At 31.8% G+C, this 27,687-nt stretch overlaps 1 protein-coding gene across 2 annotated transcripts in view; it reads left to right on the forward strand.

Moving 5' to 3' along the window:
• Window positions 1-204: 204 nt before the first annotated feature.
• LOC127858458 (neuronal acetylcholine receptor subunit alpha-3-like) overlaps window positions 205-27,687 on the forward strand; it is a 94,771-nt gene continuing 67,288 nt past the window's right edge. Inside the window, exon 1 of one of the 2 annotated variants that reach the window (XM_052395640.1) lies at window positions 205-563. In XM_052395640.1, coding sequence (XP_052251600.1) covers window positions 511-563 — 53 coding nt within the window. In that variant the 5' untranslated portion in view covers window positions 205-510. Of the gene's footprint in view, window positions 564-10,551; window positions 10,829-27,687 lie in introns of those variants that run through there. The other variant, XM_052395642.1, reaches the window with a different exon arrangement.

Here is a 27,687-nt window from a genome sequence, read left to right on the forward strand (position 1 = left end):
CAATGTTCAGACTTGACCTTGCGACCTATCTCCCGGCACCTGTGTCAAGTTTATGTTAGTAATTAATTCAATAACATCGCATCTGGATTTTTTTCTTTAACTTCCATACCTCACATTTTGCATCATAAGCAGTCCGCCATACCTGTCTACGGACGAGCTTATAGGGATAATATATTTCGATATCCATCAAAGCATTCACGATGAGCGCTACATTTCCAACAGTTGCTTTTGGAAAGAGTGAGAGCTTGCTTCCACATTTGATATTTTAAATGAATGCAAACTAATAACTAATAGATAAGTTACCGATAAAGTACTTATGAACGCATCGTGGTTCTAATTACCGTTGCTGAAACTTTTGTTTTCAAAATAATTGTGTGTACATATGGGATAACGTTGTGCTAATCGTGGGACAGATTTCTCTAAACTTTCAACCTTGAATAAGATTGGAGTATAAGAGACGATAAAACAAACAGTGGTTTATTTCATCGTTCTTCAAGTGACGTTTGTACGATGGATACGATGCTGCCTTTCAGTTTACTTGTAATAGCTTTAATGTATGAAAGGTAGGTCTATTTCTTTATTTTTTATTTTTATTGATTTATAAAACAAATACACACAGCATCTGCAGTTACAATGATGCTATTATAAAATTATCTCAACTGTTTATTGTGTAAATTAGAGGCTTAATTTGCATCCAAATTGAAGTGCAAGAGATAATTGACTCTAAATGTATGATCAGTTATCGTTTTGAAAAATAAATGTACATAGATAATAAACATTTGGTTATTGCTGGACGTCACATCAGCCAAGACACACAAACAACTCATATGCCTAATCCCAAACGGCCTGTTCAGTTTTAACTTTATTACCAGGATGTTATTAAACAATATGTGAAATACTGCAGTTTAATCGTTATACTTTTCTTGTCTCAATTGATCGCTTGCAAATTCGAATATCGACGAATCAGCAAAACTTCTTGTCGGATCTACGTGAAATAATAATGCGCCTATTGCAAGCTCTCATAATACACATCACTTAAAACCAAGTTTTTGATTTCGTGATTAAAAGACCGATTACAGTACTTCAATTATTACATAAGCCTCTTTGAACCATTTCTAGTTCTTATTGTATTCGCATACTTTCCAAATAACAATTGACATTCCCAGTTTTTTTAACTCTTTTTCTTTGCTTAAATATAGACTTTCTTCCTATAGTCTTTTTTACAAATATTTATACCAAAAATTGTTCAACAACGTGTGTGTGCATGTTTAATTAATACTGTTATATACGTAAAGGTCTTTTGGGCAAAAGAGCTTTGAGCCGACACGTATTATATTAGCCAATGAATTCATTAAATATACATTTCTGGTTCCAGCCATTCATGTTCTTCACGTGATGTGTTAGCGGTAGTATTTGTTCCCGAAATTATATAAAACTCTTTGACGTTTATCGTTCACTTGCTCTTGTTAATTGTCAGAAATGCTATGTTGGTTGTTGTTTCTCACTGGTCATTTCATACTGACATTTGAGAACGGTTGCTTAAATGTTAATGTAAATATGCCAAGTCGGATGCCTGATAAAACGGATATAAATTGTATACACTTAACAATGCATGCTTTCATGTTTTTTTCTTTACAGTTGTTTTCATTTGTCAATGGATTTTCTATTCATGCTAGGTTAATAGAATTAAAAAAAATACAGATTCGTGTTGCACAATTACAGCTTTTATACATATCGCTAACAAGTCTCATTAGTTTTCCTAGTTCTTTGTCTATCAACCCAACACACCATTCCATATCGAGATGCAGATTTGCCAGTAACTTATTGGTTAACGCATGTTCTGGACTGCGCTTGACTGCATTGATATATTATGTACATGCAGGAGTATTCACACGTGTAAACACTTTTAAAAAAAAACAGAGATACAACTCACATAATTGAATAATTATATTTCGCATTCATATTGAAGCTTTAATTTTCCTTAACAAGTAAGGGACTTGTCATATGAACAATTTAAAGCTTTCTCTGAAGACATGTCCGTGGTTTCTTGCTCAAGCATACATATGAAACCGCTTTGCAATTACATATATTGCTTTTTATTTATTTAACAGATTATTTTTAACGTCTGGCAAATAACTCTTTTGAATCTTTGAACAAATAAAATCTTTCTCTGAAGATATTTCCATGGTTACTTGCTTATTAAAAGCATACATAAGTAAACGATTTTCAATTTCAGAATTTGCTTTTTCATTAATATAACAGCTTATTTTGAACGTCTTGCAAATAACGCTTTTGAATATTTGTAAAGGTAACAAAATATTTGCCTCGTATGTCTTTATTAGTTAATAATATCCCAGCTATAGTAAACGTTAATAACAAACACAAGATAGATTGAATATATTATAAAATGAAAAATATTTCATTCTTCTCCGATGCATGAAGACATATATCAAAATCTTCCTAATGGTAAGACATAAATAATTAAAGCATATTTCCCCACATGTGTAAGGGATATCAATGACTTTATCTACTTATGTATCATACTTTTTTTACTAAAATTTTGCATTCATAATATTAGCACCGTTGCGCATGGTTATAAGATGGCGTCGCACGAGCGCTCCGTAGCTATTTTAGCGTGTGGCACTAAATATATATGCACATAGTTACGACTTAACAAACGAGTTCTTCTTAACGCAATAAACGCAAACCCAATTATATAACAGTTCTAATAATGTAAAGAAAAACACATGATATAAAACTCGTGATTTCATACAATGCGTTTCGTCAGCGCACAGCACAAAACAGATTTATTCTTTCGTTTTCAGGATGACGACACAAATGTTGTCAGCTAAGTGTCACAAATGAGCAACGCGGACATGAGTTTGAAAGTTCGTTTAAATATACTTCAATAGATTGTGTTTCTTGTATACATTGCGTGTTTTAAAATAGCTTTAATTATTTGTTTAACTCATTTCCATGTCAACAAGACAAAAGGTGTCTACCGCCATTCTGAAGATAGATATTTGCGAACTACATTTTGATAAAAAAGAATTTGTTCTCTAAAAAAACAAGAAGCGCTTTCCAAACACATCAACAGTAAACAGCCCTTCCTGTTTACGGACAAGCTAATAAGGATTTTATATTTCCTACCAAGCAATTAGTCCTACCTGTCTTCGGACGAGCTAATACGGATTTTATATTTCCTACCAAGCAATTAGTCCTACCTGTCTACGGACGAGCTAATAAGGATTTATATTTCCTACCGAGTGCCATCAAAACAGTTAATTCTACTTTTTATATTGCGGGTAAGAGAAGTATTCAACCACTTTGTTCAAATTCTCTCTTTTTATGCCCCCGAAGGAGGGCATATAGTGATCCGACTGTCCGTCCGTCCGTCCGTCTGTCCGTCTGACCGTCACACTTTGCGTTTAGGCTTCAAAAAATGCTCATAACTTCTATCAAGCGTTTATAGGGGGCATACGTCATCCTATGGTAAGAGCTCTTGTTCTATTCTAAGCTTTGCGCTCGCCTTTCATTATATGGAATATAAAATAAAATAAAAATATTTTCATTCTTATGTCGATCGCTTTCCTAATTGATTTGAGGCCAAATTCGAACAATCAATACATAGTGTTGTTACCTTATTGGTTAAGTTTCAAAGATAAACATACTCTTATTTAAATAGAAAAATTCTTAAATGCCGTTTTGACAACTCACATACTTTGTAAACATATTTTCGTTTACACTTACAATTTATGTATGTTTACACAATATCGAAAACAGTTTATGAGGCAGAGATTTGGGACTAACTTTTGGCTTTAATGTTTTTACTGGCGTATACGGTAACCCATTTCGACTGCGAAAGATTGTTGGAATGGTCATAATTTGCTATAGTTGTATTATGATTCTATGTTAAATTTTACTTATAGATATCTTATGACAATATACCTTTTTCACTATTTGACAAAAGTAATCTTAAAACAACTTGTTTCCATGTTGCCTCGGCAAAAGATCTGTTTATTTATAGATCTTTGTCTCAACTGATTATTTATCTTCAAAATTTCATTCAAACTAAAAACTAAAGCCACTCAAATACAGATGAATCATGAAACAATTTTGATCTCAACGACGTACACATTGATGGGTCTATTAACAACTTTCAGGATGCTTATCAATCACAACCGTTTGCGCTTTAAGATAATGCTGTTAAAATACGTCAGCTATTTGGGATACTTTTAGCAGCGTCTGCTAATGTAATTGCATATGTTTTATTTCTCAATTAATATCAAAATTCTTGGTTTGATTGTTATGTTTTTACGGCTCACTTTTCCGCGTAATGGTATTGTGTACGCACCTACGTTGATGTATTATATATATACTTATATGACTATAATCAAACACCACCAAGTGTTTAAATAAGTGTGTTTATATTTGAATACTGATATATTCGTTAAATCCAATTAGTACATAGGCTATGGAACATGCTCTTCTAATAGAAGCCTATACATTCATCAAAGAGAAATTCCTCGTGCCAGCGATTTATGCATGTGTTGTGTTGGCGGTTGTAGTGGTTCTGCCGTCTTAACCGATGCCAAATGATATAAAACGCTTTGGCGTGTCTCATTCGTTTTTATATTGTTACAAGTCAGAAGTCGTATTTGGAAGTGTTACAAACACATCTGGAAGGTCATATCATTTTAGCTAAAATCTTTTATTTTTACATGTTTGAAGTGCGGGAGTTATGACAGACTTTTTTTTTGGGGGGGGGGGGTGGGGGGTGGGGGGGTGGGGGGGTGAGGGGGTACACAAAAGAATGTGTGTATGCTACTGCTAGAGATGTCTTAGAATAGTTAAACATCCATTGCTATGTTTTGTTTGTGCTGATGTAAATTGAAACATCATAACTTTCTGTATGTTATTCTACTACTACTACTATAATAATAATAATAATAATAATAATAATAATAATAATATTAATAATATATTACTGATAATAATTATATTAATTGAATACATAAACATTCAAACAGTTTAATTGTGAGAAGGATTTATTCCATAAACGAAATAATAATATACCAAGTTGAGCAATAACGTTTAACAAAATATTTTAAAAGAGTAATACCTGTTTATTGTACGAATAAGTTACTAGTGAGAAACATATCTCAACTGTTCATATTGAGTAATAAATATAGCGAATATTAATACGAATTTATTTCATATTCTGGAGTTTAATGGTTCTTATATGGTACGAAACATAAAAAATGTTGCCTTGTATATATGTTTTTATTTAGATTTCAACTAGACACATGTATGTTTGTTGTTAAAACGGCAATGTGTCATGTTTAATTAAATTACATGCTTTTATGAGGAGAAATTTCATAAGTATAGCCATTAAAGTTCTGTGAAAGTAAAGCTGCGCAATTATTGAACATATTCCTTATAATACATATTTAATAGAAACACTGCGCTTTACATCTGATAATATATTTTATCATACCATCGCATTGATATCTGCCTGATATAACGTTGCCTGATATATTTTTTATGTCATGGTCAACAGGAAGTTCTTATATTAGTCATGTGTGGAGGATGGTCATATTACTAAGAATCAACTATAAAGTAATGATTTTTAGTAAAATCGAATCAGATTCAACTAAACAAACAATATGATACCAAGATGAAATATATTTTAAACACAAAATGCAACACAAACAGCAAAAAACATTTTTTACAAATATTGAGCGCGCGTGCTCATGACGTCATTATTTACTCGTCAAACGGCAAAAGCCATATTCTTTCCCGCTAAAACTGCAGTTTTTTAGAGATGTTTTTCATTATTTCTTCGGGGACGAAGAGGTATGATAAACATAAAAACAGGCTACTGCCTAATCTTTTTGTAAAATATCAGGCTCGGCACGAATACAATAACGTCTCAGCAAGCCTCGCCGTTATATTGTTCTAAGCCTTGCCTGATATATTACAAAAAGATCGGGCAGTAACCTGTTAATCTCTACATAAGTCAATATGATCTATGATATTCATAACGTATCTGAGAAACAAACGCGCTATGCGGCTCGGTTATACAAATTGTTAATATTACTCAGATAAAAAATTGTATGTGGTACTCGAATAATACAATTAAGTATCCACATTGGTATAACATATTAGCCATAGAAAATGTGAATATTAAATAATTTTATATCCATATTTGCTATGGACATTATGATAAACCACACATTTTAGATGGGAATATAACCGAGGGAAAATAATAAACGTTGGACGAAGATTATTGATTGAGATCGTTGACTGTGAATTTCTGTGTTTTTAGTCGTTGATTTTATCTTTTAAGACCAATAAAATGCATGTGCATTAAAAAAATTAATTTTTAAGTTGAATTTGATTTCCTTACACTATGATGCGAAACGTGTCAGGTATGCCACCTGTCCCATATATTTAGTATCATATCGGTGACAATACAGTATATTAAATAAGCAATAATATAATCACATATTATAGTACGCATAAGCTGTTAACATAAATTTGCATAACTGCATTTACTAGTTGCCAGTAGATCATACACAATATTTCTTAAACTGCTATTATCAATGAGATAATCTTGCTATAGTCATGTTAATTCATAAGTAACATCATTAACAAATCCCTACTATTCTTCAACGACATGTATACTCACCCAATGAAATTGCTTTAAATCGGATGTTTTAAATAAAATATAACAAATATAACCTAAAATCACAGATGCAAAAATTGTTTTAGAAGAACCGAACATATGCATATTCAGACACTAAATTATATTAACAACAATGTAAAAGGAGGCAGAACGTAACAACACGGTAGTTCAACCAATCTATTAAACAGAATTCCCATGCCTCTAAGCAGTCAAAACGTTTGATGAGTGTCATTTCATTGCCTTATACTTACTTTATGTTATTGTCATGTTTTACTTGTTGTGTGTTTATTCATGGCGTATTGACCCCTGCTTTGTATTTATTTGCTGTGTTGACCCTCTCATACTTGTGATTATACACAATTATCTAGTATATGCTAAAATATGAGCCTACGATTACTTGAATTAAGTCTTCTCAGCCAAATTTACATTTAGTCCGACAAGCCTTTTTACGTTTAGATTTGTTAACAAATATTTTTACCGAACAACATTAAGATAAAAAAAACGTAATTCTATCGTTAATAAATAGTTTAGTCGATACGCCCCCCCCCCACAACAAAGTACAAAGAGATAAGGTAATCTACAGTACACAAAACACGATTAGTAAATACTTTTTTATCAAGTAGTATCAAGGTTAAAGATAATGCTATAAGCATAGATCAACAACTCGTAAATAGAAAAACCTAAAATACAATAATTTGACTGGTGATTTGTGTTTAAGTCGTTCGTTTTTCTGTGCTTTGCTTCAGTTATGTTGTGTTGAGGGTACTTTGCTGTTATTCAACTATATTGTTTGAACATTACGTCGTATTCAGCTTCAACCGTTTCGTTGGTAGTCGCTGTGACGTAGTGTATGTGGTTTAAGCAAAGGCGGTCCCAGATTCGATGTCAAGTCTGGGAACGTTCTCGTGATCTTCTGGTACAACACCAAGCGCTGGTTATACAAGTATTTGAGAGTAACTCGACATGCATAAGGCGTTCGATGCACTCGAACTAACATTTATAGGTTTAAACTTGAATGTTCCTGTATTGGCGTGAGTTTTTATTAAAGTTGTATCGTATTTTTATAATTCAGACATGAAAACAAGAGTTTAAAATCATAAATGAATGAATCTTTATGTGATGTTTTGAATGTATTAAGTTTTATGTAGAAAACTAAGATATGCGACTGTCAAAAATGCACTTAAGGTTAATAATTAGAAAAACAAGATATTCGGATAGTGTGCGAATGTTCTGAGCTTACTTCGTAGACTTCAATGTCCGTACTCAACGACTTGACATGCTTTTAAGAACCACTCACACACTTACACACCTGTAATAGCCGCAGCAATCAGTTGTTGACGTCTTTCAATTAGACAATTATTCCAATTGTAATCCCTCACATAAATCGGATCATTTGCCAGTAGACCTCGGGGTTGGTCTCGTTTGAACGAAATCAGGCGTGCAAATCATGGGGCGGGGTGATTAAAAATATATCAGATCTAACGATTTATCTATTGACTGAGAGAATATGTTTCTCTACTTTAAATCGCCCAAGTTCCTGTCTGGCACTGATTATCAACGATTATAAAAAGCAACGTTTGCTAAACTTTTTAATGGTAAATCAATGTCAATATATTTATATATGATATACTGGTTACATAAGTATGATATATAATCATCATCATCATCATCATCATCATCATCATCATCACCAACATCATCATCATCATCATCATCATCATCATCATCATCATCATCATCACCATCATCAGCAGCAGCACCATTAGCAGCAGAAGCATCATCATCATCATCTCTTCTTTTTCTTCATCCCCACCATCATCATCATAATATTGATAATAATGTTAAACGTACTCGTGCACTGATTCTCAAGATAGATATCTGTGCAAAACAGTCATTTTAGGCCGAGTTTATTGCATATGTAACGAAACCCCTTTATTGCTTGCTACAAGTTTTTATGGAAAAGCAGTGCAGTTGCATATCTTCATAAGCAGACAGCCGCCATGCTGAAAGCACCAAAGTGCACACTTATGGGAAGAACGAATATGTCAATAAATAAATAAAATAATTGCTATTATTAACACGATCTTATATCGTGCTACGCGCGTTATGTTTGATGAAATAAAGTGCAATCAAAAGAAATACAGTTTTTACATGTGTACTTTATTGTTATCATAAATAGTATGCTATTTATAATCACAGCATCAAACTATTAAATGTGTTTGTTTGTCGTTGGCATTAAGTAAGACGTCATTGGTGTATGATCAAAACTGATTTTTTTTTTCGAATGCATGTAAGAGTAACACATACATTGCATCTAATTGTAAAATAAGTGAAAAGTTGTCATGAAGATTTTGTTTTGTTACAACATTATAAATCTTGCTGTTTATGATATATAACTTTTAGTACGACAAAAAAAACACTAAGACAACAAGTTGTTTATAAATTGAATTGATAGCTGGTGAAATAATATCAGAAACAGATGTTGGTACAAAAGTTACTGTCCTAATGACTTTTTCTTTGCATCTTTCACTCCGATCTGCAGTCTTTATGTGATCGTTGCTCCTCCAAAATGACCTAAAACCACGAATGCTACGATTAGTTGGATGGAAATCTTCACGTTGTAAAAACATGTTTCAAATCAATCTCCTTATGGCCAATATTCTTTTACAAACAATCGTCAGCCAACGACGCAGATCTTTTCAAAAAAGATATAAAATTCATCAGTGTAAATGAACAGCATGAACATCCAAATTTGCAATAACTTTTAAATCATAGAAAGATAATAAGAACTGTTTTGAAGTTTGAATAGACATTGTTTTAAAGTTTGAATAGAGATTGTTTTGAAGTTTGAAAAGAGATTGTGTTTTGAAATTTGTATAGAGATTGTTTTGAAGTTTGAAAATAGATTGCTCGAGGCAATAAAATATACTATGTAAATATTATCTATGACTTTGCTTGTCTTGTAATGAAAAAACGACACCTCATCATTATATCATTTGATACTGAGCTGCTTCGAGTATTGAGCTTGCTTCGTAATCCGATTCAGATAATGAAATGCAAATATCAAGCTAGATGTAATAAGTGTTTACAGCTAACTCGTTTTATCAAGACTTACTTGTCTTATACACTTAAATTTAAAAAGAATGTGCATGAACTAGCCAAAGAGTCAGGGATCATATTAATTTATTCCTTTATTTTTCCCAAATAACTTACGGAATCCCTTCCAGTGTTTCTTTTGGAACTTTGTGAATACGTGACTATACATGTTCATGATTTTTTTGTCGTTTTAGATAACCAGAAAATGTGATACTTTTATCATGCTATATGCATGTGAAGAATAATGACGATATGCTTATTCATAACAGCGATGGAAGTTAAGAACATAAATTATATTGACTTTAGTTAATATAACGTGGGCACATAATTAATTAAGTAATTCCGCATCTGGAAGTTTTCCTTAGCACTTTGCCTACTATCCTCACATATTGCATCAACAACAATCAGCCATACCTGTCTACGGACGGGCTAATAGAGGTATTATATATCTTACTATGTACCATCAAGGAAGCTTGGCGAGCGCTACATTTCCAACAGATTATCATTTTGGAGGTGTGAATGCTTTTTGCTTAACCAATTCACTGAATTAAAACAAGTGGTCAAGACTGGAACTCCACAAACGCATCGAGGAGTTTTTCAGTCTTCCATTATTTACAAACTATGTGTGTATACATATGGAATAACACTGTCCATACTCATTTCAGCTAGGATACTATAGTTCGTATCGAGTGCCATCAAAACATATACGGTTAATAAACCTTTTTTAACAGTTTGCTCAGGTGTGTTGGATTGCTTGCTCATGCACACCGTGGGCTAAGTTTTGCAGTTTACAAGCGAATTGTTGCCCAAGGTGTTTACCACAGCTGAGACATTTGCAAAATACTTTTTGTCAGAATTGTATACACATGGAATAAAGTTGTGCTGATACAACGATACGTTACATTGCAATCTGAACGTATTCGTGCAACGTTCAATCCTAGCAGTAGTAGGGTAGTGGTTGACTTTTTTTACTTAAAGTGACATTTAAAAAATGGATGCAATGTTTAGAGTCGGTGTACTTATCGCCGCCTTAATGTCTAAAAGGTAAGTCTGGTGTTACATTAAAGCGTTTTCATTCACCTGTCCGTGTTATATTTTCACTTTTATGATGAAATAAAAATGGCTTAGTTGTGTTATAAATCAAATTAATGTCTTAATTATCTTCCATTCAAAACACAATTCAACTACGAAGCGAAAATTTATCAACATATTTTGTTTTAACAATTGATAATTGTATAATATGTAGTAATAGAATAATTTGAACTAAATGATAACATCCGCCTCCAAGATACTAGTGGCCAGTATATTTAGTCTAGTGACCAAGCGGTTCAAACACCTCGACGAGCTAACACCAAACGGGCGTCTATATGCATAGATTACTCGATAATCTTGATGATAATTGGTTAATGTCTTGGTGTTTGCCATCCGTTATAACACAAATAATACATCGATTATGCATTTTGTAGTTAAAGTCTAAAAATGGTATTTATATCAAAATAGCCATCCAAATCGAAGATTACGGAAAGTAAAACTCTTAAATCTTCTTCACTTATGTTTATCGTTGTGATTTATTATAATATCAATAAAAAATGGTTTTCACCTTTAATTGTCAAACAGTAACGATTTATTATATTTGGATTTTTAGTAAGTTAAACACGGTTACTGACGCGGGTTTCTAAATCACCAATGTTATTACATAATGAAGTTTGCCGTACTCATATTTAACATGTGCACGACATTTATCAATCTTTGTTATAGAAAGTGCAACACACAAAATTATGTTTAGTTATCATCTGAAATTCATTTAATATTGAGGATTTAGGTAATTTTGAATATTGTAATTGTTAGTTAGACTCTCAATCAAGTACCGAAAGCCCCCAAGTTACCACGTGAAATGGGGGTATTAGTAATAAATAGCACTTACACAATGGCATTTATCGACGTTGTTGATAAAAATATTAACACAAGATTGTTTCCACATGTTTCTGAGACAAATTAGTGATTTATAAATGGTATATCGGTACGTTAAACACTCTCATCGCGCCGCAACCGATTGCTTAAAGCATAGTTGTTGTTTTGGTATAGATATACTAGTACAAAAGACAACATTTAATATGGATGCGTAAAGCAGAAATATTCAACACATTTTTTTCGCGCTCAGCTTTGCGCGCCTCTCGTCGTATTCTGTTGAACAATTAATAAATTATGGCTTGGCCTTATTGTTTAATTTTCAAAGATAAACAAATTCTTCATTTTAAAAAAAACTATTTAAATTCCGTTTTGACAAAAAAGGCAACAACCCGGCATACTTACATTATTCATACATAAAAATGTTATAATCTACACGTAAAAATTACGTATGTATGCACAATATCGGAGGCACTTTCTGCGGCACAAGTTCGGCACTTACTTTGAGCTTTCTTTTTTTATTAACGCATTTTGACTGCTTTCTATGTTTAATTATACTTATATATCTCTTACGGTTATACACAATCGATTAACTGTTTCACTGCTGGAAACAAACGAGATGATAATACAACTTTTTTCCATATTTCAACAGCCTAAGATCAGTCTATTTATAAATCAACCGATTCTTTTCTTCATTAAGATATCCTCTATAAAAGTACACATTTATATGAAAGTTTATTCAAACTAAAAATAAAACCAACTCAAATACCGATAAATCATGAAAGGATTTTATCTTAACAACGTACACAATGTTAGGTCTATTATTAATTTCCAGGATACATATAAATCACAACCGTTTGATCTTTAAAAGTTTTTGCTGTTAAAGTACTTCAGCTATTAACACTATTCCTTTTCAGCGTCTGCTTAGTAATTTAATAGTTTTTTTTATAGCACTTGAAATTCTTGGCTTTATTGTTTTGATTTAACGGCTCACATTTCTTTATCATGGTACTTTTACTCCCCTATGTTGCTTTATTAAATATATTTTTATGATTCGTTCGTGCATCAAACGAAACCATTTTCGTTTATAAGTGTGTATATATTTTAATACGTTACTATTCGTAAATATCAACTAGAAAGAGCGAGCTCTTAAAATATAACTATATTCATTCATCAAAGAGAAACTTCTCATGCCAGCTATTTCTGCATTTTTGTGTGTTGGCTGTTTTAGTGGCTCTTGCAGGAATTACCGATGCCAAATGTAAAACATGTTATCGTGTATTGTTCTTTTGTGAGAGTTAAATGCCAGAAATCGTATTAAGTATCGTCACAAAGAAATCCGGAAGAAAGGTTTTATTTATAACTCTTTTAGTTGTGCATGTACCATTTTGATAAAAAATAATGATCTGCCCATGGCATTTTTTGTTTCGTTTTAGAGATATGATTTACGTGTATTAAGTAAAAAGAATTCTGTCGAAACTAATTCGTGCGTGAGACGAGTATATCATTGTAATTAAAATGGTTTATTTTTAATATGTTTGCATTGCTTAAGTTATGACAGCGAATTGTTTGTAAACGGCGTGTTTGTTTAAATTAGTTATGTCATATGAACAAGTTTCACGTTTTAAAAGATTAAAATGACACACAATCATAGGGAGAAACAAGCATAAACGTCTCCAGATATTAACCAAGACTTTTGATTATATAAAATAATGCAAAACATTTTGAGACGGTAGTTAAACCTATCCATTAAAAATTTAAAACCGAATATCGCGTCAGTTAAACAGGTAAATTATTGCATTTAATCGATTGGCTGATTTCAATTAATGTCCATAAGAAGCGAGAGTTAGCATGCCAAAAAACAGCCAAACGATTGATGTTTGTAATTTCAAGGCCGCTTACCCACTTATTAGTGTGCTATATCGTGTTTTCTTGCTGTTTTCGTAACAAGAGGAATAAACGCAAGCTGTACTTTGCTGTACTAACCTTTTAATAAATGTGATCATAATAAATAATCTAGTACATGTGTATGCTAGAATAGCACACTGCCGTTACTTGAATTCAGTGATCACACATGTTCGCTTAGCCAAATTGACATTTGAATTTGTTTATAAACATGCCATATTTTCAGTTCACTACACCCAGATAAATAGAATCGTATATCTTTCGTGAGTTTATGATTTCACGTATCTGGCAAAACCCAAAACCCCACATATTATCTGTTTGTTACGTAATCTTCACTTTACAGGAAAGGTTTAGTAAATATTAAGTGGAATCAATATAGCAGTTTATAATATTCGCTTTTATCAACAAATAATAAATAAAGTATCATGAAATAGCGTGAGAACTCTCTGAATGATTTTTTATCAACTATAATATAAAAGACACTTTCCTATTCGATTGATGATATGTGTTATTGTCGTTCGTTTGAGAATGCTATGTTTACGTTCACATTACGTCGTAATCGACTCCAAACTTTCCTTTGAAAGTCGCTGTGACGAAGTGCTGATGGTAATACGCCAAGCGAACAATCAGTTTCAGATTTGATTTACAGTCTGGAAACGTTACCTTGATCTTGTGTGAAGAACCAAAGTGCTGGTTATACCCCTGGTATAACAGACTCATCGTGTCTCAATAGCCTTTCGATGCAATCAAGCTCAAATAAATAGGTTTAAACTGAATGTTTGCGGGTTTTTTTTGTGAGAGGTAGTATTGAGGTTGTGTAGTAGTTTAATCATGTTTGCAATTAAACAAATATTAATACTTATTAATGACTGCATCTTCATATTTTTATTTCATTGTGTGTTTGTTACAAATGTTAATCGAAATCAGAATGTTCTAGGCAAACTTCGTAGACTTTTTAGTCCGTACCGAACGACCGGGGCGTGCTTTTAAGATCCACTCACACAATTACACACTTGTAATAGCAGCAGCAATCAGTTGTTCACGTCTGTCAATTAGACAATTATTCAAATTGTAATCAATCCCTCGTATTAATCGCAGAATTTGCCAGTAGACCAAGGGGTTTGCCTCGTTTGAACGAAACCAGGCATTCAGCGCACGGGGTAGGGTGATTGAAAATATATCAGATCTAACGATATATCTATTGACTGAGCGATAATGTTTCTCTACTTTAAATCGCCACAGTTTATGTCTGCAACTGATAATCAGCGATAAAACATACTCGTAGCATCTTTGGCTTAACACTTTAATGATAGCCGCGGGCATAAATTTAGTGCGTTTTGAAATTTCATACTGATATTTATGTTAAACAAGTGCATGCGCTGATTCTCTGGATATCATTTAATGATATGTTAACATTGAGGCTCAGGCAGGATTAAGACAAAACATGGGCACAATAGATAATATTTTTGTATTGCATAACGTAATACAGCATTTATTATGTAAGAAAAAGAAACTATTTGTAGCATTTATAGATTTTACAAAAGCATTTGATTACGTAGTAAGAGATATTCTGTGGTATAAACTGATGAAGCTTGGTATTAGAGGGAAAATATTAAACATTATTCGTTCAATGTATAGTATTGTTGAGTCAATGGTAAAATATGACAATGAGGTTAGCGATAGTTTTACATGCCTGTTAGGGGTACGTCAGGGTGAATCATTGTCTCCATTTTTATTTGCAATGTATTTGAATGACATTGGGGAATATTTGCTGACAAATAATTATGATGGAATAAATCTAGACACCTTAAAATTATTAATAATGTTATATGCTGACGATATTGTTTTGTTTTCAGAAAGTGAAACTGGCTTACAGATAGGATTAGATTTGTTAAAACAATACTGTGATCGATGGAAGTTAACGGTTAATACACAAAAAACTAAAGTCATGGGTTTTTTTTTCAAAGGAGGAAGACTTAGAAAAAATATGAGATTTTTGTATAATAACAATGTATTAGAAATTGTTGATAACTTTACATACTTGGGTTTTGTCTTTTCCTCAGGGGGCTCTTTTTCTAAAACGTTTGATAGTCTGTGTGGACAATCTTTGAAAGCTATTTTTAAATTAAGACAATATATGTCGAAATTTTATAACATTACAATACAACACAGATTAGAAATATTTGATAAATTAATTTATCCGGTTTTAAGTTATGGGTCCGAAATATGGGGTTTACAGAGCAATATAAAGATAGAACGAATACATTTAAATTATTGCAAATTATTATTAGGAGTACGAAGGCAAACACAGAATAACTTTATATATGGAGAACTAGGAAGAACGTCTTTATCCGTCAGACATAGCATTAATGTAATTAGATATTGGTTAAAAATAGTAAACACACATGATATTAAATATGTAAAACTTGTTTATGATATTATGTTCCGAGAATAAGAAACGTACCCTAATAACAGATCTATTGCCTACATGGTAAAAAGTCTATTAGATAATTGTGGTTTTAACGATGTGTGACTGAACCAAGGGGTAGGGGATGTAGACATATTTTTGAAAATTTTTAGAGTAAGAGTTACAGATATGTTTATACAAAATTGGACAACCGAATTGAGTGAATCAACTAGAGCAAAAACTTACATATTAATATCCGATTTTAAATTTAAATCCTATTTAAGTGATGTAAATATCCCAAAGTACAGAATGGCTCTCTCTAGATTAAGAGTCTCTGCACATAAGCTTAAAGTTGAAACGGGTAGATGGCAAAAACCAATAGCTATTCCTTATGAAGAAAGAAAATGTACTTTATGCAATGTCTTAGAAGACGAATACCACTTTGTTATGGAGTGTACATTATATACTGATGTAAGAAAAGCTTATTTAAAACCATGTTATTACATAAGACCAAATATGTTAAAGTTTATAGATTTATTGACCTCTCAAAATAGCAATATAGTTAAAAATTTAGCTATGTTTATTTTTAAAGCATGGGAAATAAGAAATACTTATAATACGTATTATGATTAGGATAGGACTTTTGTATATATTTATGCACAGCCTCTATCTGTATATTGTCTTATAAAATATCCAATACTTTGCTTTACATTGTACCGATGTATTTTTGATGTCTATGATTCGAATGACATGTGACTCTGTGTTTTTGCTTATTGTATTATATATTTCATGTATACTCATGGGCATATTGCCTACTGTATTATCTAATAAACTAAACTATACATACATGTATGTGCAAACGGACATCACATTTAAGGCCAAGTTTAATGAATATGTAATGACATATTTATTATGCCACACGTATTTATGGGAAAGTCGGTGCTGTTGCCTTTCTTCATTTACAAATCAATCTCACAGTGAGGGCAATGACGCTTTAGAGGGAGCTTGTTCCTTTTGCAGTGCAGATGTTGAAAAATAACAACACCAATACCTTTATTATATATCTTGTTGATTTCTAAAAATAGTCCATCCTATTACTTATGACATATATCCATGTATGACCACTATTATTTTATTCAATCGGTCATTTTATACCTTTAATTGATCTTCGCAATATTTCATCGATTTGCTTATAAGTTGCCTATATTTGATCTCCACAGCATTTCATCGATTTGCTTATAAGTTGCCTATATTTGATCTCCACAATATTTCATCGATTTGCTTATAAGTTGCCTATATTAGATCTCCGCAATATTTCATCGATTTGCTTATTAGTTGCCTATATTTGATCTCCGCAATATTTTATCGATTTGCTTATAAGTTGCCTATATTTGATCTCCTCAATATTTCATCGATTTGCTTATAAGTTGCCTATATTTGATCTCTGCGATATTTCATCGATTTGCTTATAAGTTGCCTATATTTGATCTCCACAATATTTCTTCGATTTACCTATAAGTTGCCTATATTTGATCTCCGCAATATTTCATCGATTTGCTTTTTAGTTGCCTGTAATTGATCTTCGCAAATAATTTACCACATTAATTATTATATACCTCTTAATAAGGTCCGCACACATTTCTTCTCATCACTTATTATAAACCTCGTGTTGATCTCTGCAAGTATTCCAAACCATCACTTATTATATACCTTTTGTTGATCTCTGCAATCATCACATACCATCACTTATTAAATACATCTTGTCGATTATAGCAAATTTTCCTTAAATATGAATTATTATATTCCTCATGTTGATCTCTGCACATATTTAGACCCATTAATTAAAATACACATCTGATTGACCTGTTTAAATATTTTATTCTATAGCCAAACTACTGAATATTTTTACGAAGATGTTTTTGTGTTACAACAGTATTTAACCTTATGTTTAAGATTTGTACAATTTAGTTTGGCAATAGTGAGCAAAACAATAAGTGCTCAATGACGGTGTTCAGTATATTATTTAGAAATACAGGATTACTATACACCTCGTATTAATCTCTGAAAATATTTCATCCCATCACTTATAATTTACATTTTGTTGATCTCTGAAAATATTTCATTATATCTCTTATTATATACCTCTTTTTGACATTTTCTTATATTTCATACCATTACGTATTCTTAACAAATTCGATATTTGCTTTCAAAACAAATTAATACATAAAACAGCTATTCGCATCAATGAAAATTCTTCGTATGTAAATAAAATGAATATGATAAAAGTGTGTAATGGAATTAAAAAACTAAAGCTTACCTGAATCGTCTTGGTCGTTCAACAATGATATCTACATGATGTGCATGTAACGGTAGTTTTATTTCAGAAGGAGGGACGCGTATACGTATTTACATATCATAAGTTCATTTTAACTTTGTTATCACAGTGATAACATCGCGAAAAATCGTATCGTATCCCACAGACTAGTTGCGAGAATTACGAATGCCAGTTTTATCGTTTCCAGTAATCGTTGAAGATAATCATATCATTCACGACCAAATAAATAATGAAAAGACACCCAGATGCAAATCTGAACACCTCAGGAGTGAAACAATTAATAAGCAATTAACTAGTTATGGTTATTGATGCGAATACACAAGCAGACAGACGCCTGGTTGAAATAAAAACATTGCTGTTTTCCGAGGAATTTCAAAGTAGATCTTAACCTTCTTGATTGCATCACCAAGGCGCTCGCTTATTGGATGAACGAATAGGTCGCTAAATAATTTAAAGTACTGCTATTCTTAATTGGGTCTTATGTTGTTGTGCAATGGTTTGTTTGATGTAAGTCCAAAAAAATGAATACATTTTCGATATGTTGTTTTGCAAACTCACAATTAAACTATTAAATATATTTCTTTATTGCTGGTGTTAAATCAAAACTTAATTTTGATGTTTGTCTATTTCGAATGCTTGTAAGAGAGCAACAACTATCTTGGTAAAGACAAAAAAACGAAATATTTTTACGAAGATTTTGTTGTGTTACAACAGTATTAAAAGTAATGGCTAAAATGTATACCATTAAGTTGTCAAAGGTCAGTAGGACAATAAGTACCCGATGGACAATAAGTACCAGGTGTTCCATATATTACTTAAAAATACAGGATCAACAAATCGCACTAATATAATATTGCCCGCCTCGTCTCAGAAAAGCTTACGTGCCTCGACAAACCTTGTCGTGTAAAACTTTCTTCAACTCCTCGGATAAAAGTCAAGTACTTAAAGACTCTAATATAAGATTCCCTATATGCATTTTTTATTTGAAAGAAAATGTGTTTAAGCCTGCAATTTTCATACATTTATACACATAATAAAACGTATATTTAAAGGTTACATAATTGAAAAGAGTGTATTATGTTCATTAACGATAGCATTTATTTTCGTTAGTAACGTAACAATAGGCTTACTAGCTGTAATTGAATGGTACCATGGCATTATACGACATTCTATTCAAAGTATGTTACATTTGCCCACGCAATTCCGCCGAAAACGAGCCGTAAATGTCTAGGACAATAAATGACACTATCAGTGTTCCAAAATAGGGTTACTGGGCTATAAGTTCGTAGCAAATAAAATAATGTTTCAATTGCACTGTAAGACTCGTGTATGAAATAATCCATGTTAATGAAAATGTTTTTCAATATTAATTATGGAAATGGACAGAGTTTAAATATGTTAAATTGAAAATGTCGATGACAATTGCTCACAAATATATACTAATGCTTATATTGTTTGATCTCTTGTACATCATTTAACGCACAAATCACCGCGTGGAAATCTCGTTACAATCAATATTTTCATAAATATATCTACACTAATGGATACGTCTAGATACACCAACCAACACATTATTAACCTTACGTTCAACGCCTTACAAAAGCACATATTAGTTCTGCATATAACTAATTCGCAATGGTAACTGATTTATAAATTTAAAAAAGTCACTGTTTAGATGACGTTATTTTTTGCATTATTCATTCAAATGTGCCAGTGTTATCAGATAGCAGTTTCTCCCAAATGACCACGCAGTAAATTCATTGAAAAAATTAAACGAGTGATGGAAATAAATTCGTGGTAAATACATTGTTTCAATGTGCAATTGTTATCAGATCGTAGCTCCTCCCAAAAGAACGTGCATAAGTTTCACTTATTAAAGCTCTGTTCATTCATTACCTGTGCCTTTAAAGTGATATTTTACGATTTTTATATGTGTTAAATCGTAATATATTGATAAAAATATGTAACAATAACACGAAATAGGCAAGAAAAATTATACATTGAATACGTATTTCATAAAATGCAGCAAAGACAAATTAGCGCCCCGAGCCGATTTTGACGGAGATATTTCGTACATATATTTTCCTACAATAAACGAAGCATTCGTCTTTTTATTAGGATCGGATGAATTGTTCGTGTGTCGTTGGCATTGGAGTAGACGTCATTGCTGTATGATCAAAACCGATTTTGTTTTTTTAGTATTTCCGATCGCTTGTAAGAACAATACATTGGTTCTAATAGATAAATAACTTATAAGTTGTTATGAAGATTCAGTTTTTTTACAGCAGCAATAATCGCGTTGTTTAGAATATATAACATTAAGTACGGCAAAAGGCAGTAAGACAACAAGTGTCCGATTGCGTTGTTTACATATGAAAAAGAGGATACAAAATCGTTCTAAAATAATATTTTCCGACAAGTCGTAGAAAGGCTTGCACGTGTCGTCTATCGCTGTGGAAGCTCTTAAACTCGTCGAACAAGTCAAAGTATACAAAGACACTTACTTAATATTTTCAATATTCGTACTATTTTTAAATATGAAAGGAAATTTGTTTTAGCGTCGCAATTTATATTGCGCGAATTATAGACATTTTTATTAAGTTCCATCATTTTTAAAAGTGTGCTATGTTAATTAATGTTAGTATACGCTGTCGTTTATGACGTCACAGCAGACGTACTTGACGGAATTGAATGACATCATGTCATTAAAACATCCAATAATAATATTCGTTCACATGATGCCAACAACTAGCCGTAAATGTCTTTAACAATAAATGATACTATACGTGTTCCAAAATTTATGTAACTGGGTTATAACTGAAAAGAAAACGTTCTAAGCAAATAATATTTCAATTCCATTATAAATCTGATGCACCGTATAACATTTATAATTGTAATTTAGTATTAATGGGAATGTGCAGCGGTCTTCCTATGTTGAAATCTTATACGTAGAGGACAACAAACAACACATTTATTGTAATGCTTAAATTGTAAAATATCGTGTACACATTTCACGTAAACGTTTACCCCGTTGCAAGCTTGTTACAGTCAATATTATTTTAAATATATCTACACGTATTGGTAAGCATTGATACGCTAACCTTACCTAACGTTCAATGCATTATATAAGAAATATCTTCGTCACAATCGGCTTGGGGCGCTTATTTGTCTTTGGTGCTTTTTATGAAATTCGTCTTCAATGTATAATTTTTCTTGCCTATTTTGTGTTATTGTAACATATTTTTATCAATATACAATTTAACACATATAAAAATCGTATAATATCCTCTCACTTTTATGATGAAAATAAAATAGCTTAGTTGTGTTTTAAATCAAATTAATGTCTTAATTATCTTACATTCAAAACACAATTCAAATATAAAAAAAGAGAGAAATTTTATAAACATATTATGTTTTATTAATTGATAATTGTATAACGTGTAGTAGTAGAATAATTTAAACTAAATGATAGAATTAACATCCGCTTTTAAGATACTAGTGACCAAGTATATTTAGTCTAGTGACCAAGCGGTTCAAACACCTTGACAAGCTAACACCAAACGGGCTTCTATATGCATAGATTACGCAATAATCCTGATGATAATTGGTTAATGTCTTGGTGTTTGCCATCCGTTAAAGCACAGTTAATACATCGATTATGCGTTTTGTAGTCAAAGTCTAAAAATGGTATTACATCAAAATAGCCATCTAAAACGAAGATTACGGAAAGTAAAACTCTTAAATCTTCTTCACTTATATTTATCGTTGTGATTTATTATAATATCAATCAAAATCAATAAAAATTGTTTTCACCTATAATTGTCAAACAGCAATGATTTATTATATTTGGATTTTTTTATATTCAAAATAAGACATACATTGCATACCTTGCATACATGCATATGATCACATAAAAAAGTTATATCATGTAGCAGCAACAATGTTCAAACATGTTATACAAGATATGCTAATATATATGTTTTTTTCCCCCCAAAAAATCTACAGAATAGTTATGAATATGAATGAGTTGCATTAAGTTGGTAGAAAGCATTCTGGACTTGTTATAAAAGTTTAATGTGTTGCCATTTTTGTTCAAATATATGAACTTTATCATTGTTAAGAGCAATTTGTATTTAAATTTGGATCTTAAGTTTTAAATAGTTTATAAAACAGTTGAAAGTTGGTATTTGTTTTTTGTATTTGATGCTGAATATAAAATATTTCATTAATATGATAATGTGGTTCACAGTGTTATTAATTTCTGGTATTTTAAAAGTATTTACACCGAAACTGATATTTAAGAAAGACAGTTTTAATTGTAATTGTTGTTTCTCTAGTAATGTTGTTAACTGGTTCCATAGAATTTGAATATGTTTGCACTCCCAGAAAAGATGTTCTATTGTTTCAATGTGTTCGCTGCATATATCACATAAATTTGTGTTGGATAGGTTGCACTTAAAAAGATATTTATTTGTAGCTATGATTCTATGGACATATTTATATTGAAAATTTCTCAGTGTGCTATCTATAGTTGTTTTATATGGCATGATAAATATTTGTTTCCAATTAAATTCTTGTTCTCGAAGAAGGCTTTGCCATTTATTTTGAATCCTGAAGTTTTCTGCTGAGTGTTTAATTTGTAGTTTGAAAAATATTTTTTTGTTTTTTTTTTGTTTTGCAAGTATGTTTTCCGTGAATGATGTTTGAGTACATGGTGTGTTATTTGTATTAATTGTAGATTTAATATGTATGGGTATGCTTTTAATTAATGTGTAATACATTAGGAAATTGCTTGAAGGTATTCCGTATATATAACATATATTCTCAAAAGAATAGAAGTCCTTTATTCTGTAATCGTATAATTGGTCGACATATTTAATGTGTTGTTCAAACCAGTGTTTATAGAAAAAAGTATTATTGTTTGAAGTTATGTCTTTATTGTTCCATAAAATAGTTTTACTGGTGATTTGGGTTTCTAGATTATGAGTACGTTTAGTCCATGCCGATAAAACACTAGATAGAAATATGTTTTCGTTTGCAATTTCATGCAAAATGGTATTGTTGATGTTACATTCAAAAAGTAAGGAGTCACCATATTTTTTTAGGATTTTCTGGTAGAATAATTTCCATTTACTCGTATTGGTATTATCTAGGTATCTTTTAACCCAGCTGCATTTGATTGCATTCAAGAATGAGTCGATGTCTGTTAATTGGATACCTCCATATTCTACAGATTGAATTGAGCTCGTTTTATTTTATCAGGCTTACCGTCCCATATGAAATCAAATATTGCGGATTTTATATCGTTAATAATATCATTTGGTGGATTTGGGAGACCTGTTAGTGTATAAATTAATTTAGGGAGTGCACATGATTTTAACACGGTGTTTTTTCCGATAAGTGTAGGTTTACGGTGTTGCCATGATTTTAAACAATTTTTAAATGTTTGTAGTTTAGGCAATATGTTTTTAAGAATTGTTTTATTTTTCAACCAGGTTTTCCGAAGGAAAAAACTGGTTATTAGATTGGCGAATGCGGGCGGGCTGGCTGGCGGGCTGGCTGGCGGGCTGGCGGGCGGGCGGAACAAGCTTGTCCGGGCCATAACTATGTCGTTCATTGTCATATTTTAAAATCATTTGGCACATTTGTTCACCATCATTGGACGGTGTGTCGCGCGAAATAATTACGTCGATATCTCCAAGGTCAAGGTCACACTTTGAGTTCAAAGGTCAAAATTGGCAATAAATGAGCTTGTCTGGGCCATAACTATGTCATTCATTGTGAGATTTTACAATTATTTGGCACATTTGTTCACCATCATGGGACGGTGTGTCGCACGGAAGAATCACGTCAATATCTCCAATGTCAAGGTCACCACAACTTAAAATAGATTTATTTTGAAACAAACTTACAAAGGGGGGTAATTTTGTTTGTTCATTTCAAAAGTTCAGTTTGAGTTGTCTCCCTTAATCAGATTTTTTTTCACAATGAAAACCTGGTTTTGTGACAATTTTGTCCCTTGTTATTGTTTGTAAAGGTTATTCCTAACGTTGTTGCTTCATCTGATGTCCAGATGAATTTCATTTCTTTTTTAAGATGCATATTACTTTGTTTAAATTTACCTACTCTTAGCACAGTACATTTACTTTTGTTTAATTTAAGACCCGATGCCATTCCAAAAAGGGTTAGCGATTCTATAAGATTATTGAATTAGTCACTACAGTCGTTTAAAAAATAAGTTGCATCGTCAGCAAATAGGGACTGTTTAATTTCCTCGTCGGGTTCTAGCGATATTCCATTTATATGTTCATTTGATTGTATATAGTGTGATAGATATTCGATGCATATAATAAATAGCGAGGATGAAAGTGGACATCCTTGTCTTACTCCTCGTTCGATGTTAAAACTGTTTGAGAAAAAAGCCATTGTTAATTATTATACTGTTAATTTCGGTATAAAATAGTTTCACCCATTTAATAAGACTTTCACCGAAATTCATATTTTCTAAACAAGAGAACATAAACGAATGGTCTAGTGAATCGAAAGCCTTTTCGAAGTCTGCAAAGAAAATGAGACCAGTTTGTTTGGTTGGTTGAAATAATTTATGCATTCTTGTATTAGACGTACGTTTTCACCAATGTAACGTCCTTTAATGATACCAGATTGAGATCTTGAAATAATTGATGGTAATATTTTTTTTATTCTGTTTGATATACTTTTAGTTGCAATTTTATAATCAGTGTTAAGTAAACTAATCGGGCGCCAGTTTGATAAGGATTCTAAGTTTTTTCCAGGTTTTGGAATGAGTGATATTATACCTTGTTTTTGTAGCGTAGTTAAGTTTTCGTTGTTAAATGAATAGTTAAGTGAATTAATTAAATATATTTTAATATCATTCCAGAATATTTATAAAATTCGATTGTGATGCAATGATGATATTTGAAATTTTAGTAAGTTAAACACGCTTACTGACGCGGGTTTCTAAATCACCATTTATTACATATAAAGTTTGTCGTACTCATATTTAACATTTGCACGACAGTTATCAATCTTTGTAATAAAAAGTGAAACACACAAAATTATGTTTAGTCATCATCTGAAATTCATTTAATATTGAGGATTTCGGTAATTCTGCATATTGTAAACTGTTAGTTAGACTCTGAATCAAGTACCGAAAGCCCCCAAGTTACCACGTGAAATGGGGGTATTAGTTATAAATAACACTTACACAATGGCATTTATCGACGTTGTTGATGAAAAACATTAACACAAGATTGTTTCCACATGTTTCTGAGGCAAATTAGTGATTTATAAATGATATATCGGTACGTTAAACACTATCATCGCGCCGCAACCGATTGCTTAAAGCACAGTTGTTGTTTTGGTATAGATATACTAGTACAAAAGACAACATTTAATATGGATGCGTAAAGCAGAAATACTCAACACATTTTTTCGCTCTCTGCTTTGCGCGCCTCTCGCCGTATTCTGTCGAACAATTAATAAATTATGGCTTGGCCTTATTGTTTAATTTTCAAAGATAAACAAATTCCTTATTTAAAAAGAAACTATTTAAATTCCGTTTTGACAAAAAAGGCAACAACTCGGCATACTTACAATATTCATACATAAAAATGTTATAATCTACACGGAAAAATTACGTATTTATGCACAATATCGGAAGCACTGTGTGCGGCACAAGTTTGGCACTTACTTTGAGCTTTCATTTTTTTGGATTAAAGCATTTCGACTGCTTTCTATGTTTAATTATACTAATGTATCTCTTACGGTTATACACAATCGATTAACTGTTTCACTGTTGGAACAAACGAGATGATAATACAACTTTTTCCCATATTTCAACAGCCCACGATCAGTCTATTCATAGATCTTTGTCTCAACCGATTCTTTTCCTAATTAAGATATCCTCTATAAAAGTACACATTACTATGAAAGTTTATTCGAACTAAAAATAAAACCAACTCAAATACCGATGAATCATGAAAGGATTTTATCTTAACAACGTACACAATGTTAGGTCTATTATTTGTTTCCAGGATACATATAAATCAAAACCGTTTGATCTTTAAGAGTTTTTACTGTTAAAGTACTTCAGCTATTAACACTATTCTTTTTCAGCGTCTGCTTAGTATTTTTAATAGGTTTTATTTCTCAATAGCAATCGAAATTCTTAAACATGCCATATTTTCAGTTCACTACACCAAGATAAATAGAATCGTATATCTTTCGTTAGTTGATAATTTTGCGTATCTGGCACAATTCAAAAATACATATATTATCTGGGTTTCTTTGGTAATCTTATCTTTACAGGAAATGTTAAGTAAACAGTTATTTAGTGGAATCAATATTACAATTTATAATATTCGCTTGTATAAACAAATAATAAATAAATTATCATAAAATAGCGTATGAACTCTCCGAATGAATTTTACCAACTATAATTTAATAGAAACTTTCCTATTCGATCGATGATATGTGTTATAGTCGTTCGTTTGTGAATGCTATGTTTACGTTCACATTACGTCGTAATCGACTTCAAACGTTCCTTTGAAAGTTGCTGTGATGAAGTGCTTATGGTAATACGCCAAGCGAACAATCAGTTTCGGATTTGATCCACAGTCTGGAAACGTTACCTTGATCTTGTGTGAAGAACCAAAGTGCTTGTTATACCCCTGGTATAACATACTCATCGTGTCTCAATAGCCTTTCGATGCAATCAAGCTCAAATAAATAGGTTTAAACTGAATTTTTGCGGCGTTTTTTTCGTGAGAGGTAGTATTGAAGTAGTGTAGTAGTTTAATCATGTTTGCATTTAAACAAATATTAACAATTATTAATGACTGCATCTTCATATTTTTATTTTATTGTGTGTTTGTTACAAATGTAAATCGAAATCAGAATGTTCTAGGCAAACTTCGTAGACTTCATTGTCCGTACTGAACGACCGGGCGTGCTTTTGAGAATCACTCACACACTTACACACCTGTAATAGCAGCAGCAATCAGTTGTTCACGTCTGTCAATTAGACAATTATTCAAATTGTAATCCCTCGTATGAATCGCAGCATTTGCCAGTATACCTAGGGGTTTGCCTCGTTTGAACGAAACCAGGCATGCAGCTCACGGGTTAGGGTGATTGAAAATATATCAGATCTAACGATATATCTATTGACTGAGAGATAATGTTTCTCTCCTTTAAATCGCCACTGATTCTGTCTTATAATCAGCGATAAAACATAAAGAATCAAATCAAGTTTGGCTTAACACTTTAATGATAGCCGCGGGCATAAATTTAGTGCGTTTTGACATTTCATTCTGATATTTATGT

The sequence above is a fragment of the Dreissena polymorpha genome, chromosome 14 (genome assembly GCF_020536995.1).
Source record: "Dreissena polymorpha isolate Duluth1 chromosome 14, UMN_Dpol_1.0, whole genome shotgun sequence".
In the NCBI taxonomy this organism is placed as follows: domain Eukaryota; kingdom Metazoa; phylum Mollusca; class Bivalvia; order Myida; family Dreissenidae; genus Dreissena; species Dreissena polymorpha.